Source organism: Bos grunniens, chromosome 2 (genome assembly GCF_055505025.1).
Source record: "Bos grunniens cultivar Pamir isolate PY7600 chromosome 2, Bosgru_T2T1.0, whole genome shotgun sequence".
NCBI classification, from domain to species: Eukaryota; Metazoa; Chordata; class Mammalia; order Artiodactyla; family Bovidae; genus Bos; species Bos grunniens.
This window is the reverse complement of record NC_141166.1, coordinates 21,385,919-21,400,992: the sequence shown is the minus strand read 5'-3', so window position 1 is coordinate 21,400,992 and position 15,074 is coordinate 21,385,919. Positions and strand designations below refer to the sequence as shown.

The window sequence follows — 15,074 nt, the reverse complement described above, 5'->3', positions numbered from 1 at the left end:
TTCCCTCTCGGTTCTTGATTCCCTGAATCTCTGCTCTGTGTAGCTCTGCCATTTGGGTAAAAGTCGAGTTTCCAGAAGACCAAAGACAAATGCTTTCAAGCCTACAGACAAATACTAACAAAAACAATAGAAACATTCCAGTGTCTATTACACTTAGCATTGAGTGTTATTTTTTTTTAATCCAAGAAAAAAATGTGCAAAATGTTACCATTATATCATAAAGAAAAGAAAATGATGGTTATGTTTACTCCTGGGCATTGCTATTCTGTGTGTGTATTGTCTTGTTTTGGTCTTAACAGGGGGAGAAAGGCTTCCCAGGACCCCCTGGGCCTCCCGGCCAGAAGGGATACCCAGGTCCTGAAGGCCTGCCTGGACCACAGGGACCCAAGGTATGTTAGCCTATGAGTTTGGAAAACCCCCAGTCCACTTAAGCTTCTTTATGACGATGGATGCCATGGTAAATTCCTGCTCCAGTCTTAGCTGGGCCCTCAGAACTGCTGCTTATTTCAAGCTATCTATTTTACAAATGAAAGTGTATATATATCAATGTATTTACACTAAGATGTGTAAATTAGCTATATAGCAGCACGGAAGCTGCTTTATAGCACAGGCAGCTCAGCTCAGCACTCTGATGATCTGGAGGGATGGGATAGGGGTGGTGGTGGGCGGGAGGTCCAAGAAGGACGGGCTGTGTGTATACACATAGGTAATTCACGTGACTCTACAGTAGAAACTAACATGATATTGTACAGCAATTCTATTGGTTTCAGCCATCAGGTTGTGTCCGACTCTTTGCGACCCCATGGACTGCAGCGCACCAGGCCTCCCTGTCCTTCACTGTCTCCTGGAGTTTCCTCAAGTTCATGTCCATTGAGTCAGTGATGCCATCCAACCATCTTGTCCCCTGTCGTCCCCTTCTCCTCCCACCTTCAATCTTCCCCAGCATCAGGGTCTTTTCCAGTGAGTTGGTTCTTCACATCCTGTGGCCAAAGAGTTGGAGCTTCAGCTTTAGTATCAGTCCTTCCAATAACTATTCAGGACTGATTGCCTTTAGGATGGACTGGTTTGATCTCCTTGCAATCCAAGGGACTCTCAAGAATCTTCTCCACCACCACAATTCGAAGCAATTATACTCCAATTTAAAAAAAAGAAAAGACTATCAGTATCTTTCAGTCCTCAGCTCTACGTCCTCCTACTTCCTGATTTAGGGGTCTCCACACCTGCATCGCAAATAGATGAGGAAACAGTGGAAACAGTGTCAGACTTTATTTTAGGGGGCTCCAAAATCACTGCAGATGGTGATTGCAGCCATGAAATTAAAAGACACTTACTCCTTGGAAGGAAAGTTATGACCAACCTAGATAGCATATTCAAAAGCAGAGACATTACTTTGCCAACAAAGGTCCATCTAGTCGAAGCTATGGTTTTTCCAGTGGTCATGTATGGATGTGAGAGTTGGACTGTGAAGAAAGCTGAGCGCTGAAGAATGGATGCTTTTGAACTGTGGTGTTGGAGAAGATTCTTGAGAGTCCCTTGGACTGCAAGGAAATCCAACCAGTCCATTCTAAAGAAGATCAGTCCTGGGTGTTCACTGGAAGGACTGATACTAAAGCTGAAATTCCAATACTTTGGCCACCTCATGCGAAGAGTTGACTCATTGGAAAAGACTCTGATGCTGGGAGGGATTGGGGGCAGGAGGAGAAGGGGACGACAGAGGATGAGATGGCTAGATGGCATCCAACTCGGTGGACGTGAGTTTGACTCACGTCCCTGTGATGGACAGGGAGGCCTGGTGTGCTGTGATTCATGGGGTCGCAAAGTGTCGGACACGACTGAGCAACTGAACTGAACTGAACTGAACACCTGCATTGAAGAGATGACTCATTTGAAAAGACCCTGATGCTGGGAAAGACTGAAGGCAGGAGGAGAAAGGGACGACAGAGAATAAGATGGTTGGATACTATCACCGACTCAGTGGACATGAGTTTGGTTAAACTCCAGGAGTTGGTGATGGATGGGGAGGCCTGGCGTACTGCAGTCCATGGGGTCTCAAAGACTCAAACACGATTGAGCGACCAAACTGAACTGAACACCTGCATTGGCCCCTGGTGAGGGTTTTTTTGCCTCCATTCAAGCCCTGTCCTCTACCAGTATCCTGGTCACTGGGATTTCCACTAGAATCACATTCTGATGGTGTGTCCTCTTTCTCAGCTATGTCAACTTTGTTATTGGTTTTTCTCTTTCCATCTTTATGCAAAACCCATACCAGCATATAACTTCCTCTGGATCTTTTCAACACTATAATCCAAGGACTGCCATCCTTTCTGTCTTTCCTATCTGTCAGACTTCTTTAATAAAAAAAAAAAAAAAAAGAACCAACCACACAGGCTGTGGTTCATCTCCTACTCACTCCTCAGCCAGCAACAATTTGCCTTCTGCTCCCTCCCTGAAAACCCATGACCTCCACTTTGCGCTCTACCCCCAAAAGGTCAGTGGAGAATACTCTGTGTTTTTGTCTGGCCTGGACCCCTCTGTTTTGTTTCCAGCTGTGAGGCTCCCTCTTTTCTCCTTGAAACACAGGCCTGTTTCTGGAACCCTCCTTTCTCTTCTCTCCCCTCCCCAATGCTTTCCTTCTTTCCCAAGTTCCTGTTTCTCAGCTGGGTTCTTCAATGTCGGGCCTCCTAAGGTTCTTACCAGAGCCCACCGCCCTTCACACTCATCACACATTTTTATCCTAAAGTCTGTGATACAACAAAGGGCTTTGTTTAAATAAATGCCCTAGAGGATTTGCTAAATAACTGCATAACCACTAGATTTGCTGATGGCTCTTTTCTGCTGTGGAATTAAGCCTGGACTCAAGCCTGGACTCTCACGCACCCTCTGGGTCACTCCCCTGCCTGCTGGCTTCCCCGGAAGCTATGAACTAACTAATAAGTTGTGAGGGTGATTATAATTTTTAAATTATAATTTTAAATCTTTTTAAATTTCCTAAGGAATGTTACAGAATATTTAGGTAACATTTTATGTGAATTTGTTGCAGGAAGGGGCACCCCTTCCAAGGCTCTTGTCTAACACTGGGAAATAAATTATGCGAGGAAACACACGAGCTGACAAAGCAAGAGACTTTACTGAGAAGAGGCACCCGAGTGGACAGCAGCCGAGTAAGGGAACCCAGGAGAACTGCTCTGCCGTGTGGCTTGCAGGCTCAGGTTTTATTGATGGGGTTAGTTTCCGGGTTGTCTCTGGCCAATTATTCTGACTCAGGGTCCTTCCTGGTGGCACACGCATCGCTCAGTCAAGATGGATTCCAGCGAGGAGGATTCTGGGATACATGGTGTCTCCTTTTGACTTTTCCCAAGCCTTCCGGTTGGTGGTAGCTTATTAGTTCCGTGTTCCTTACCAGTCCCTCCTGTCGTAAGATAACACACAAATAGTTACCATGGTGCCTGACTAGTGTGGGCAGTTTCAGTCAGTGTGTTTCCCCTATTCTGAGTCAGGCACTGAGGCATTGGGACTTTTCTTCTTGACTGGATTTCTTTTACTCCTCACATTGATCTCATTGGTCATGAGGATGGTGACATATTATTATCTTCATCATAGAGATGAGGAAACTGACACTCAGAGGATGAAGCAATTTGTCCCGGGTTACACAGCTAATAGGTGGTAAAATCAGAGTTCAAATCCAGGATTATATGATGCCAGAATCAAATTCCTACAGTCAAAGAAATTAAACCCATTCCTACAGTTGCAAGACTTGCTGTTTTCCAGGGATTCTACTTTACTGTGTTCATGTATGCATTCTGTTTCTTCATTCCTGCTTTCTCTAATCCTAATATGAAAAAAGTCGTTTCGATTCTGGATATTTAGTGTCTGGTTCCAGACATGTTTAGTGTCTGAACATTCTGCTCCATTCCTTCAGGGTGTGGTCTCAGATTTCCCTCCATTTCCCTGGAAGGGAATTTGTCACTTCAGCACTGGACTTAAGATCAGCCTAATGCTAACTCACTCCTATTCTGTTTTCTGTACTCCGTTCTGCTGGTTTCCTTAGCTTTTCTCTAGAGAAGTCAGTAATGGATTAAAATTATAGTTGTGAACACACGGTGCTTTGTGTGGGTTACATGATGTGTAGGTATTCCATAACATTCATCCAGAAAACTGATATAGTAAACTATAGCTTAGAGCGGCTGTATTGTGTTCTGTGATGTGCTCAGTCATGTCTGACTCCTTCTGACCCCGTGAATTGCAGCCCACTAGGCTCTTCTGTCCACGGGATTTTCCTGGCAAGAATACTGGAGTGCCGTTGCCGTTTCCTTACAGGGGATCTTCCCAACCCAGGGATTGAACCCACATCTCTTGAGTCTCTTGCATTGGCAGGCAGATTCCTTACCCCTGCTCCACCTGGGAAGCCCATAGCTTAAAAATATAGCCACAAATGATAATTGAACCAAAGATAGGCAATCAGAGAATATTAAAACCTGATTAAAAGGTGTTGCAGGTTTATAAAGGTCTTCATTCTGAATATTTTCTATATGAGACAGTTTATAATGGCGAACTGAAGCCTGCAAGTCACGCTTCTGGCATCTGCAGATTACAGACAGCCCCCGGCAGAGGAGGGGGTCATGGTCACGCACCTAGGAATTCCGCTTCAGACAAGAAAGACTGACTTTGGCCTTGATGGTCCCGTCTCAGAAGTCTCTGTAACAACCCTGTCCTCAAATAATCAGAAATACCAAAACATACTGAAACTCCCAGGAATGAAGAAAAACTTTTGGATGACAATGGAACTTTCACACCAAGTGGTTTCGTTAAAACAGTTTTGTTTGGGGCTATTCTCTAAGAAACAGGACCTCCATGTGTATTCACTGTGTGTTCCAAGCAAGTTTATCTCTGGTTCAGGCAGTTCTCGGTTTGCTATTTATTTATTTGTGCCTGCCAGGCACATTTTGTTAATAAAGTAGTTCTCATGCGCAGAAATATTGCCTGCCATTCTCATCCGCCGTTGTAATTGTGTCATTCATCCTTATCAGCCCACGGCAGCTGTCTGGCTAATGTGGGGCTTTTCCCGCAGCCCTTCTCAGACACTAATGTGAGCAAGAATCACCATCAAATCTTGTTGAAATGCAAATTCTGAATCAATAGGTCTGGGAGGTGGGGGAGACCCAGGATGGCGCATTTCTAACAAGCTCCCAGATGATGCTACTGTTGGACCCCCCACCTTGAGTAGCAGGGGTATGAATGGATTTCTGTTTGTCCTTTCGGATACATAACTATAGCGCCAATGAAACAAGCAAGCAATTGAACCGTGTTAACAATGAAATAATCGCAAGAGCAAAACTGTGTGGCGTGTGAATAAAACCAGGACCTTTCATGTACGGGCTTATTAGTGCCGAGTAATTGTCACAGTGCTTACCTTGTTTTTTTGCATTTGGATCTAGGGCTCTCCAGGATCTCCAGGACTGACTGGTGCCAAAGGCGTGAGGGTTAGTAGTCTAACCAGTCTATCCTGCTTGTTTGATGAGAAATCTTGTTTTAAAAAGTAAAAAGAACCCTGGCACTGTAAAAGATATACAGATGTCACAAAGGAGTAGGTTGTGTGTGAGCCAATTCTGTAGATGACGTTCAAGGGCAGGTAAAAGCAGTCTATAATGGTAGAAATCTACATAGTGGTTACTCACTTGGGGGTAGGTGTTAATCGACTGGAAAGTTGCATGAGGGTACCATATGGGGTGGTGGAGAGGTTCTGTGTCTGGTTGGGTGGGAATCACCAAAACGTGCGTATGTACACAGGTGAATATTCCTCAATCTGTTTGTGGAAGACTGGAGCACTTTATGCAAATTATGCCTTAAAAAAATCTATCCCCCCCAAAGCCAAAAATGATCTTAATCATGTCTATTTAAAAGTTATATAAATGTAAGATTTACAAAGTTTGTCCAGCTTTTTTGTGTGTTTCAAATAGCTTTTAGCTGTTCCCAATTATAGTTACAGAATGGGGGTATTGGAATGATAAATCATGTCTTGTTTACAGGTTGAACATTTTTAGTTTTTTTCTTGCCATCTTTCTTCTTTTTTATGTCTTTAGGGAATAACTGGATTACCAGGATTTTCAGGTCCTCCTGGACTTCCAGTAAGTAGTGAGAATATGTGTAAATGGAATAATAAGCAAGCTCATTTTAATAAAGATGTTAAAGCACTAACACAAGAAAATGAGTATAATGTTTTGGCTACATGATGAAAATGTCAGAATTACAGTGTATTAAGAGTGTGGATTTATAGGATATCAAGTCAAATTACATTTCCTGAAATGTAAGCATAATAGAATGGAATAGATTGGGGTGGGATGGGATGGGATGAGACAGAATAGAATAGAATAGGATAAATCTACTTAATAGCACAGAATAAAAATAATCAGATAGTTACCACTGTGAACACTTCCCTCCTCTCCTTTTCCCCAGCTTAATATAGCATGTTAATGGACTCATTTTGTATAGAAAGACCTTTTGCTTTATCTTAAATAATATATCTCACTTGATAATTTATGGTTTTAATTAGCCTATGTTATTTCCTATGATTTTAATTTAAATTATCTAAAATAGCCAGTTTACTACTTAACTATTTAAATAACCATTTATACTTAAATAACTATCTAAATTAGCCTGTCTCTTCCTACTGTGTGCTCTGCGCTGTTTCTACCTGCCCCAGAGCCTGATTATATTTTCTTTTTGAGACTTTCTCTGTTTTTTAGGGCATCCCGGGCCATCCTGGACCTTATGGACTTGCTGGTTTGCCAGGATGCAATGGTTCCAAGGTGTGTATCTTCTCACGCAGGAGGTGGTTAGTTAGTGTTTTGCTAAATGAATAAACCTGGGTGACATAGCAATGAGATGGCCTAGCCCTTCCTTGAGATGTTGTTTTGGCCAGAACCAATGGTATATGTCTTCAGGACAGAAAGGTGATGATTTTCTTTCTCCTCATGCTTGTTTCTTTATTCTTCCAGCTTTATTGAGATATGGTTGACACATAGAACTACCTAAGTTTAAGGTGTACAGCATAATGACTTACATACATCATGAAATGATTATCATCATAAGTTTAGTAAGCTTACCATCTCTTATAGATACGAAATTAAAGAAGGAAAACATTTTGTGTGTGATAATTCTTAGGCTCCATTCTCTTAACTTTAAAAAATTAACAGCATTAATTAGATTTCTCACATTTACATTGTATCCCTAGGACTGTTTATCTTATAGCTGGGAGTTTGGAGTACCGTTTGACTGCCTGCACCCAATCCCCCCTCCCTCCACCCATCTTGCTTTCAGATTATGTTTTAAGAAAGTTCTCTCGTGTTCTCCCACAGAAAGATGACTAGGGCTCAAACAGATATTTGCATCTGAGGTTGCGATTGTATATAAACCAGAAACTGAAGCTTAGAATGCAAAGTTGGAAGAGAAAAACTGAGCTTTCCGATGTGCACTCATCTCCTTTGTCTCCTGACTGCACTCTGCTTTTCCCCAGGATGGTGGCCATGAAAGGACTAATTACAAAAATTTCAAGGAAGCAGCCATTAAAAAGTTCTTGGCACAATTAACCTTTTGCCATTTATGCACAATTTGAGAAACAGTAGATTCTAATCCTGTTTTCAATTAAGATAACGGTTTTCTAGTCTTTAGCCTCATGATCCAGTAGTTGTGAGGAATTTGGGTTACTTTGTCTAAATTTACTGCTGCAGGGTTGGAAGCAAGGAACAGGGGAAATATCACAATAGGCTGTTCTAGAACAACTAAGAAGAATGACAAGCGTCATGTGTCTTCCAGGGAGAGCCAGGGTTCCCAGGACTTCGGGGGACACCAGGCTACCCAGGAATACCGGTAGGTTTATGTTTCTAACTCCCCATCCAAGACACAGAGTTTCCTTTGAAGCGATCATATACAGAAATCTGTCATGACCTTGGGGAAGTTGAAGCCAGTCAACAGTAGACATTTGACTACTCTTTGCAACCCCACCAGGCTCCTCTGTCCATGGGATTTCACAGGCAAGAATACAGGAGTGGGTGGCCATGCCCTCCTCCAGGGGATCTTCCCGGCCCAGGGATTGAACCCAAGTCTCTTGCATCTCCTCTATTGACAGGCAGATCCTTTACCACTGAGCCACCTGGGGAGCCCAGTAGTTGAGAGGAATGAATAAATGCACTGGGGTTTGCACTTTGAGACTTTGTTTTGCTTTTGAGACATTGAAGTGGAGATCTGAGATAGACAATGGGAGACACCTGGATGGGTGGTCGTGACTCAAGGATGGAGAGAGGAGAGAGGGCCTTGAAAGTGGGGCTTCGAGAGCTCTAGCATGTGAAGGGAGGTCAAGGACAATGAGCCTGTAAAGGAAGAAGGGCCCTGGGAGTAGAAGAAAAGCAAGAGGGTTGGATTCTGTAAGCCCAGGAAAGATATTGTTAAACAACAAAAATTCAGCTGAGTAAATCTGAGCATCTAACCGGCTTTATTGGATGATTCACAAACCCAGCTCTCTCCTATCCAGCAAAGAAAGAGTTGCCTCCAGCCATAGATAGCAAAGGATTTTAAAGTCAGAGAGAGAATGGAAATCTGACATTCTTAGCAAAGAATGTATTGTTTTATTAACAAAGAAGGCATTGTCTTAGACAAGGTAGCCTGTTAAGGGAAACAGAAGGGGCTATTGGGTGGAGTATCTTATTAGTGCTGACCTGGAAGTTCCAGGTTGGCCAGTCAAAGGTCAATTCCTGGAGAAGGTTAAAACCATAGTCAAGGCAGGTATTAAGTCTTGGTTTGCTGCACTGGACCTAGCAGGAGTGATTCCATTTTGGCTTCATCTCTGTTTTAACAAATTCCAGTAAAGGCGAGTAACAGACAGCTTCTCAGTGCTGTCGAGAAGTTCAGTAAAACAAGAACGAATGTTTTGTCCTTGGTTTCTATAACATCAAAGTCACTGCAGACTTTAGCAAGGGATATGGGATAGGGAGGCCTGGGTGTGCTGCAGTCCATGGAGTTCGCGAAGAGTTGGACACAACTGGGCAAATGAACAACAACATTTCCTTGACAGATGGAGGCAGGAGGCAGATATGGGCCTAAGGAATCAGTGGGGATGAACAAAGTGAGTAATTTATAGATGACAGAAAGGATAGGTAAGACAGGATGAAGCAGTGTATTCTGGGGGAGACTGGTTTCCTTGATGGCTCAGATGGTAAAGAATCTGCCTGCAGTGTGAGAGACCCAGGTTCAATCCCTGGGTCAGAAAGATCCCCTGGAGAAGGGAGTGATGACCCACTCCAGTATTCTTTCTTGGAGAATTCCATAGACGGAGGGGGCTAATGGCTACAGTCCATGGTGTCTCATGACTAAGCGACTGACATACACTTTGTTTAAATGAGAAAGACTTGAGCAAATGTAAAAGCCAATAGGAAGCTTGCAGCAGGAAGAGAAGGCAGAATAGCAGAGAGAAGGACAAAGCAGGGATGTTCTGTATTTGGTTTGCCTCTAGTTATTAATATGATGCTCTTTTCCCTAGGGTGTCATTGGTTTGAAAGGAGAAAAGGTAAGTGATTTGTGGCATGTTGTTGTTGAAAAATCTCTAACTGCACATATTAAAGGCACATCTCTTAAGATATATCATTACAAATCAGATTTCATGATTAATTCAGAAATTATATTTATTCCTATTGAGCATCTTCTACTTCTTGTCATAAATATGTCTTAAGGAATGCAAGCTTTGTATCATCCTTTAGGAAAATAAGGTCTGGGGAAGGAGAACTGGTCTTATGCTCAAGGCTCCAGATTCTAGGTCAGGAAGTGCCACTCATTTTGGTGTCTTGGGAAATGGTGTATTATTCTTGTGTCTTCCCTCTATAGCCAATGGTCAGTTTTAGACAACATGAAAATGCTTTGAATTCTTCAAAACAGAATAACTAAAAAATCCTATAGCATTTCTGTAAGTATATATCCTGGAAGCACTTTTATCCTTGAAACAGTATGACCTTGAATAATCATTTAAAGATGTCTTGAAGATAAAATGCTGCTGATGTTTGATGAATTTCCTTTTCAAGGGTGCTCCTGCTGAAGGAGAAGGTGTAGGCCTTGATGGAAAAGGTGACCCTGGGTTGCCAGGAGCTCCTGGATTCCAGGTACACACTTCAGAGAAGGTCTCTATCATTCTCCATCTCTCTCTCTGTCTCTTTCCACCTCTTTTTTTCTCTTCTTTCTCTCTCTCTCTTCCTCTCCCTATATCTTTCTCACCCTCTTAAAAATATTTTTCACATTCATGTTTCTCCTATTTATATATTTCATTTTATTCTAAAACTTTCACCTCATTATAAGAAACTACATTAAGCTCATATAAAAAAGATGCTTTTGTACATATGTATTTTAGTCTCTTCTCAAGTCTCAATCACCCAAGCTTTCTTCAATCTAAGGAGGAGTTTTCAAGGAATGGTTATGTTCCTTTTAGTATTTGTCAAAATCCAGGATAGGTTTGTATCCCACATTGAATGCGATTTAAAACTGTAATATTAAATAACAGTCCTATTGTAAAGTATGCATGATAGTAATATTTTATTTAAATGCATCTTTCTCCTGCTGAATAGTTTGCTTTCTGATATCTATGCTTGTAGCCTGAGGGTGATCCAGAATAGATACAAAGAAACAGCTGTTCCCCCGAATATCCTTTACTTCCTGATTCAAAGGAGTCTTTTGATACTAACTTTCAGATTAATTAGGGCTTCCCTAGTGGCTCAGAGGGTAAAGCGTCTGCCTACAATGCGGGAGACCCGGGTTCAATCCCTGGGTCGGGAAGATCCCCTGGAGAAGGCAATGGCAACCCACTCCAGTACTCTTGCCTGGAAAATCCTATGGACTGAGAAGCCTGGTAGGCTACAGTCCAAGGGGTCGCAAAGAGTTGGACACGACTGAGCGACTTCACTTTCACTTTCAGATTAATCAATCATAAATATCTTAATTCAGAAATACATGTAGAAATTCCTGAGTAGAGGTTGGTATTTGCCTGAGCAAGTCAAAGAGTTTGAGTTAAGGCTGTTGAACGTCCATCCAGTGAGCCATGCCAGCTGGTGATGGATGGGCTGCCAAACTGAACAGTGATGCGATTAGAAGCCATCAGAGAATTTTACTTATTTACTTATTTTCGGCTGTGCTAGGTCTTTGTTGCTGCTCTCGAGCTTTCTCTAGCTGCGGTGTGCAGGCTTCTCATTGCAGTGACTTCTCTGGATGTGCCGCACAGGCTCAAGGCGTGCGAGCCTCAGCAGTTATGGCACACAGGCTGAGTAGTTGCAGCTCAAGAGCTTATTTGCCCTGTGGCGTGTGGGATCTTCTCAGATCAGGGATGAAACTGGTGTCTCCTGCACTGCAAGACGGATTCTTAACCACTGGACCACCAGGGAAGCCCAGTCGAAGGCTTTTGAGAAAAGACGCAAAAGTCGATAGCTCTTCGTTTGTTTCTTGTTTGCTTGTTTGTTTCCTTAGGAAGCAATAAGGGGTCAGATGCTGAGGGCAGGGGATCTAGAAAGAGGAGACAGTAGCAATCTGGGACACGATGTATCCCTTAAATGTGTGTTGAGCATTGGCAATGTACTACAGTATGCTACTGCTAAAGGTATAAGAGTGGGACCTTCAGTTCTATAAGAAATCCCTCTTACCATCCACCTGCCAGTTAGGTACCAGGAGCTATTTAGGCTCTGGGATACCATAGTGCACAAATCCCCAAAAACAGTTTAACCAAAATTCTTGCCCTCATGGGACATGCCTTTTAGAAGGAGAAAATATTTCAAAATGTAAATTACTTCCTGTGTGTTGTGTTCAGTTCAGTTCAATCGCTCAGTCGTGTCCGACTCCTTGTGACCCCATGAACCGCAGCACGCCAGGCCTCCCTGTCCATCACCAACTCCTGGAGTCCACCCAAACCATGTCCATTGAGTCGGTGATGCCATCCAAACATCTCATCCTCTGTTGTCCCCTTCTCCTCCTACCCTCAGTCTTTCCCAGAATCAGGGTCTTTGCAAATGAGTCAGCTCTTCGCATCAGGTAGCCAAAGTATTGGAATTTCAGCTTCAACATCAGTCCCACCAATGAACACCCAGGACTGATCTCTTCTAGGATGGACTGGTTGGATCTCCTTGCAGTCCAAGGGACTCTCAAGAGTCTTCTCCAATACCACAGTTCAAAAGCATCAATTCTTCAGTGCTCAGCTTTCTTTATAGTCCAACTCTCACATTCATGTGTGTTGTGTTAGATAGTAATAAATGCTGAGGAGAAAAATTAATGTTGGGTTGAGGATAGGAAGTGTCTAGGTTAGAAGGAGTGCTGTGGCTTTAGATTGGATATGCAGGAAGGCCCATGGAAAGGATAATGTTTAAGTAAAGACAAGAAAAGGGAGCAGAAGTGAGTCATAGAGATAGACATCGGGGGAAAGAGGATTCTAGGCAGAGGGAATGCAGGTGGAAGGATCCAGAGTTAGGAGCATGCTTAGTGAGAGACAGAAAGAGAGGCGGGGAGAGGAAAATTTTCTAAAAATCTTAAAAGTCTTCTAAAGTAAAGCAAATGCTTTGGTCATTTTTCTGGAAATAGTACCACCAGGATGGTGGTACCCCTATGTAGTACCAGCAAGAATAGTCCTGGTAGTTATACATGGCACATGGCCTTTACTGAAATTAACTGCAGGCGTAAATGGGAAACATTATGCTCTGATTTTACTAAAATAATGTAAGGCATTTAACTAATGGACATTGTTTTTCAGTAAGAAGTAAATTTGAACTTACTCTAATTCTTCTCTTCATTTAAAGGGTTTGCCAGGCCTTCCAGGTTTTCCTGGACCTGCAGGTCCACTTGGCCCTCCAGGATTCCTTGTGAGTATGAAGCCACCATTGCAATAGACATTGTAACTAATAAAAGAATCATAGCTTAAAGATTTTAAACATGTTGTAGGTTTGGTGCACTACCTGCTGTAATTTTAACTGATGGATTTTTCTAGGGCTTTCCGGGAACCATGGGACCTCCAGGACCTAAGGTAGATTGCAATCTATATGTTGTACCAGCCAGAACATCCTAACCAATCTAAAAGCCAACTCAGTCTGATTGCACATGCAGGTCTCTGCCGGGGCTTCTCTTTGGGACTCACAAGAATCCCCAGCAGGGACGTGAACAGTTCTCCACCTCTTTCTTCTCCTTTCCCTGCACTTCAGTAACTTGATCTCTGATACAAAGAGTCTTAATTCAATTATATGGAGCTCCTTGTTGGGAAAAGAGCAAGGATTCCTAGTCTATAAGTTTCCATTTCTCATAGTCCTGCTGATCTCCCAGTACTTTATCTTATACATTTTTGTACTGGGCTGCTTCCCAAAACCAACCGATAACTATTTTCTAGTTATTTTCATACAAGAAAATAAAAGATGACCGTTCATGTGCTCATTAAACAGGGTCCTGCATGTCTTTCTGTTACAAAAGCCAACTGTTAGGATTGGGGAGAAAAAAAAAAAAACTTTTTCTTCTATCTTCTTAGGTTCAGTGACTGGGTTAACAGGAGAAAAAAGGTTGATTTCATATGCATATGGAGACCTCACAGAAATGAAATGAAAACCCCAAAGAAGCAATCAGACCCAGAGGCTTGTATACCGTTTTAACAAAGGGTGATACATTTGTGGTGAAGTATCAAGACATAGGAAGTGGGTTGTGAGCTTCTAGGGGCAACAAATTGTGGGAAGGTAAATATATGGGGGAAACTAGTGGAAGATAAGGGTTATTTCAGTGAAGTTTGTTTATGCAGGTTTAAGCTGGTGTTGTCTCCCATGATGAGTTGTCTTCTCTTCTGTGCACAGGAGAGGGGAGGGTGACACATTCACACGGGGAAATCTGTGCCCAGCCTTGAGGCCCAGGGAGAGAGGAGAGAACTTTTTCTGCATTCCCTGTTTCTCAAATGCCTTCAGCTCAAAAAGAGTTCTTCTGCCAAAGTGGTGTATTTTGGAGCTGGATAGTCTGATCTCCTTCATTAGTTAAAGTTAAAAAAATGTTGAGAGAGGGCTGAGCCTCATCAGGAAATTAGTAGTGAACACAGTATCTCTTACTATCAGGTAAGCCTTTGTGTGTAGGGTACTTTCCAAGGTGCTTTCACATTTACTGTTTCATTGATGTGCGTGTATATACACACACGCAGACACACACATACGTTCTCTGTGAGATGAACAGGTTCAGGTTAAGTGAATCATCAAACAGTAATTGGCAGAACTAAAGTTTAAAATCTTTTGATTCGTCATCCTGAGCTTTTCTCTGCTGCTTGTGGCCTAATGGGATGAAAATCTGCAAACTCAGAAGCAAAGAAACAAAGAGACATTGGTTGAAACGATAGATTTACTGAAGAGAGATGATTCACATTAGACTTAGCTCATGTTCTAACTTACTAGTGAAGTCAGGTTAGCTTTAATTCTGTTTTTAGTTCTCTGTTAAGTTTTGAATTTCAGAATCCTGAAGTTCAACTACACATCCCTCTTATTTTTAAGACTAGAAAACAGGGCACCAGAAGTTATGTATCCAGCCAGCAGATTCAAAACTAGCTGGTGTCTGGCTAAGCCAAAAAAAAAGGTCCTCTGAGCCGGTTTCCTCCTCCACCCCACACCCTTTCATGCCATCACTTGCGTTTTTAAGTAACTCCCTTCAACTTTCTGCACTTTAAGATCTCTCCTTTTAAAAGAAACATGTTGCCACTCTACTCCAAGCAATAAAGTAACTTTTACAGTCCTAACATTATGATTAAAATGTAAGTGTTCAGTTACAAACATTGGAACTTTAATGGGCTTAGACTGTATATTTGTATTCATTAAAAAGATAATTTGGTTTTGTCTTTTCTTACAGGGTCACATGGGTGATAACGTGCTAGGACAGAAAGGAGAGCGGGTAATATATATACTGTGGTTTATTTGTGGGCAAAATATTTTAGGTTCCTTAGTAAACAACACGTTTTATAATGCCATTTGTGGCAACATGGATGGATCTAGAGATTGTTATACTGAGCGAAGTAAGTCAGACAGAGAAGGAGAAATATCTGATGATAC

The 15,074-nt window shown here is 42.3% G+C and overlaps 1 protein-coding gene across 5 annotated transcripts in view; it reads left to right on the top strand.

Moving 5' to 3' along the window:
* The window catches only part of COL4A3 (collagen type IV alpha 3 chain), a 162,174-nt gene that overhangs the window by 85,886 nt on the left and 61,214 nt on the right, over positions 1-15,074 (top strand). For 2 of the 5 annotated variants that reach the window (XM_086337866.1, XM_086337881.1), the window contains exons 3-13: positions 300-389; positions 5,436-5,480; positions 6,081-6,125; positions 6,744-6,806; positions 7,813-7,866; positions 9,533-9,559; positions 10,068-10,145; positions 12,813-12,875; positions 13,001-13,036; positions 13,529-13,631; positions 14,875-14,916. In XM_086337866.1, coding sequence (XP_086193992.1) covers positions 10,102-10,145; positions 12,813-12,875; positions 13,001-13,036; positions 13,529-13,631; positions 14,875-14,916 — 288 coding nt within the window. In that variant the 5' untranslated portion in view covers positions 300-389; positions 5,436-5,480; positions 6,081-6,125; ... (2 more) ...; positions 9,533-9,559; positions 10,068-10,101. Of the gene's footprint in view, positions 1-299; positions 390-5,435; positions 5,481-6,080; positions 6,126-6,743; positions 6,807-7,812; positions 7,867-9,532; positions 9,560-10,067; positions 10,146-12,812; positions 12,876-13,000; positions 13,037-13,528; positions 13,632-14,874; positions 14,917-15,074 lie in introns of those variants that run through there. The other 3 variants (XR_015141280.1, XM_086337857.1, XM_086337890.1) reach the window with 2 other exon arrangements.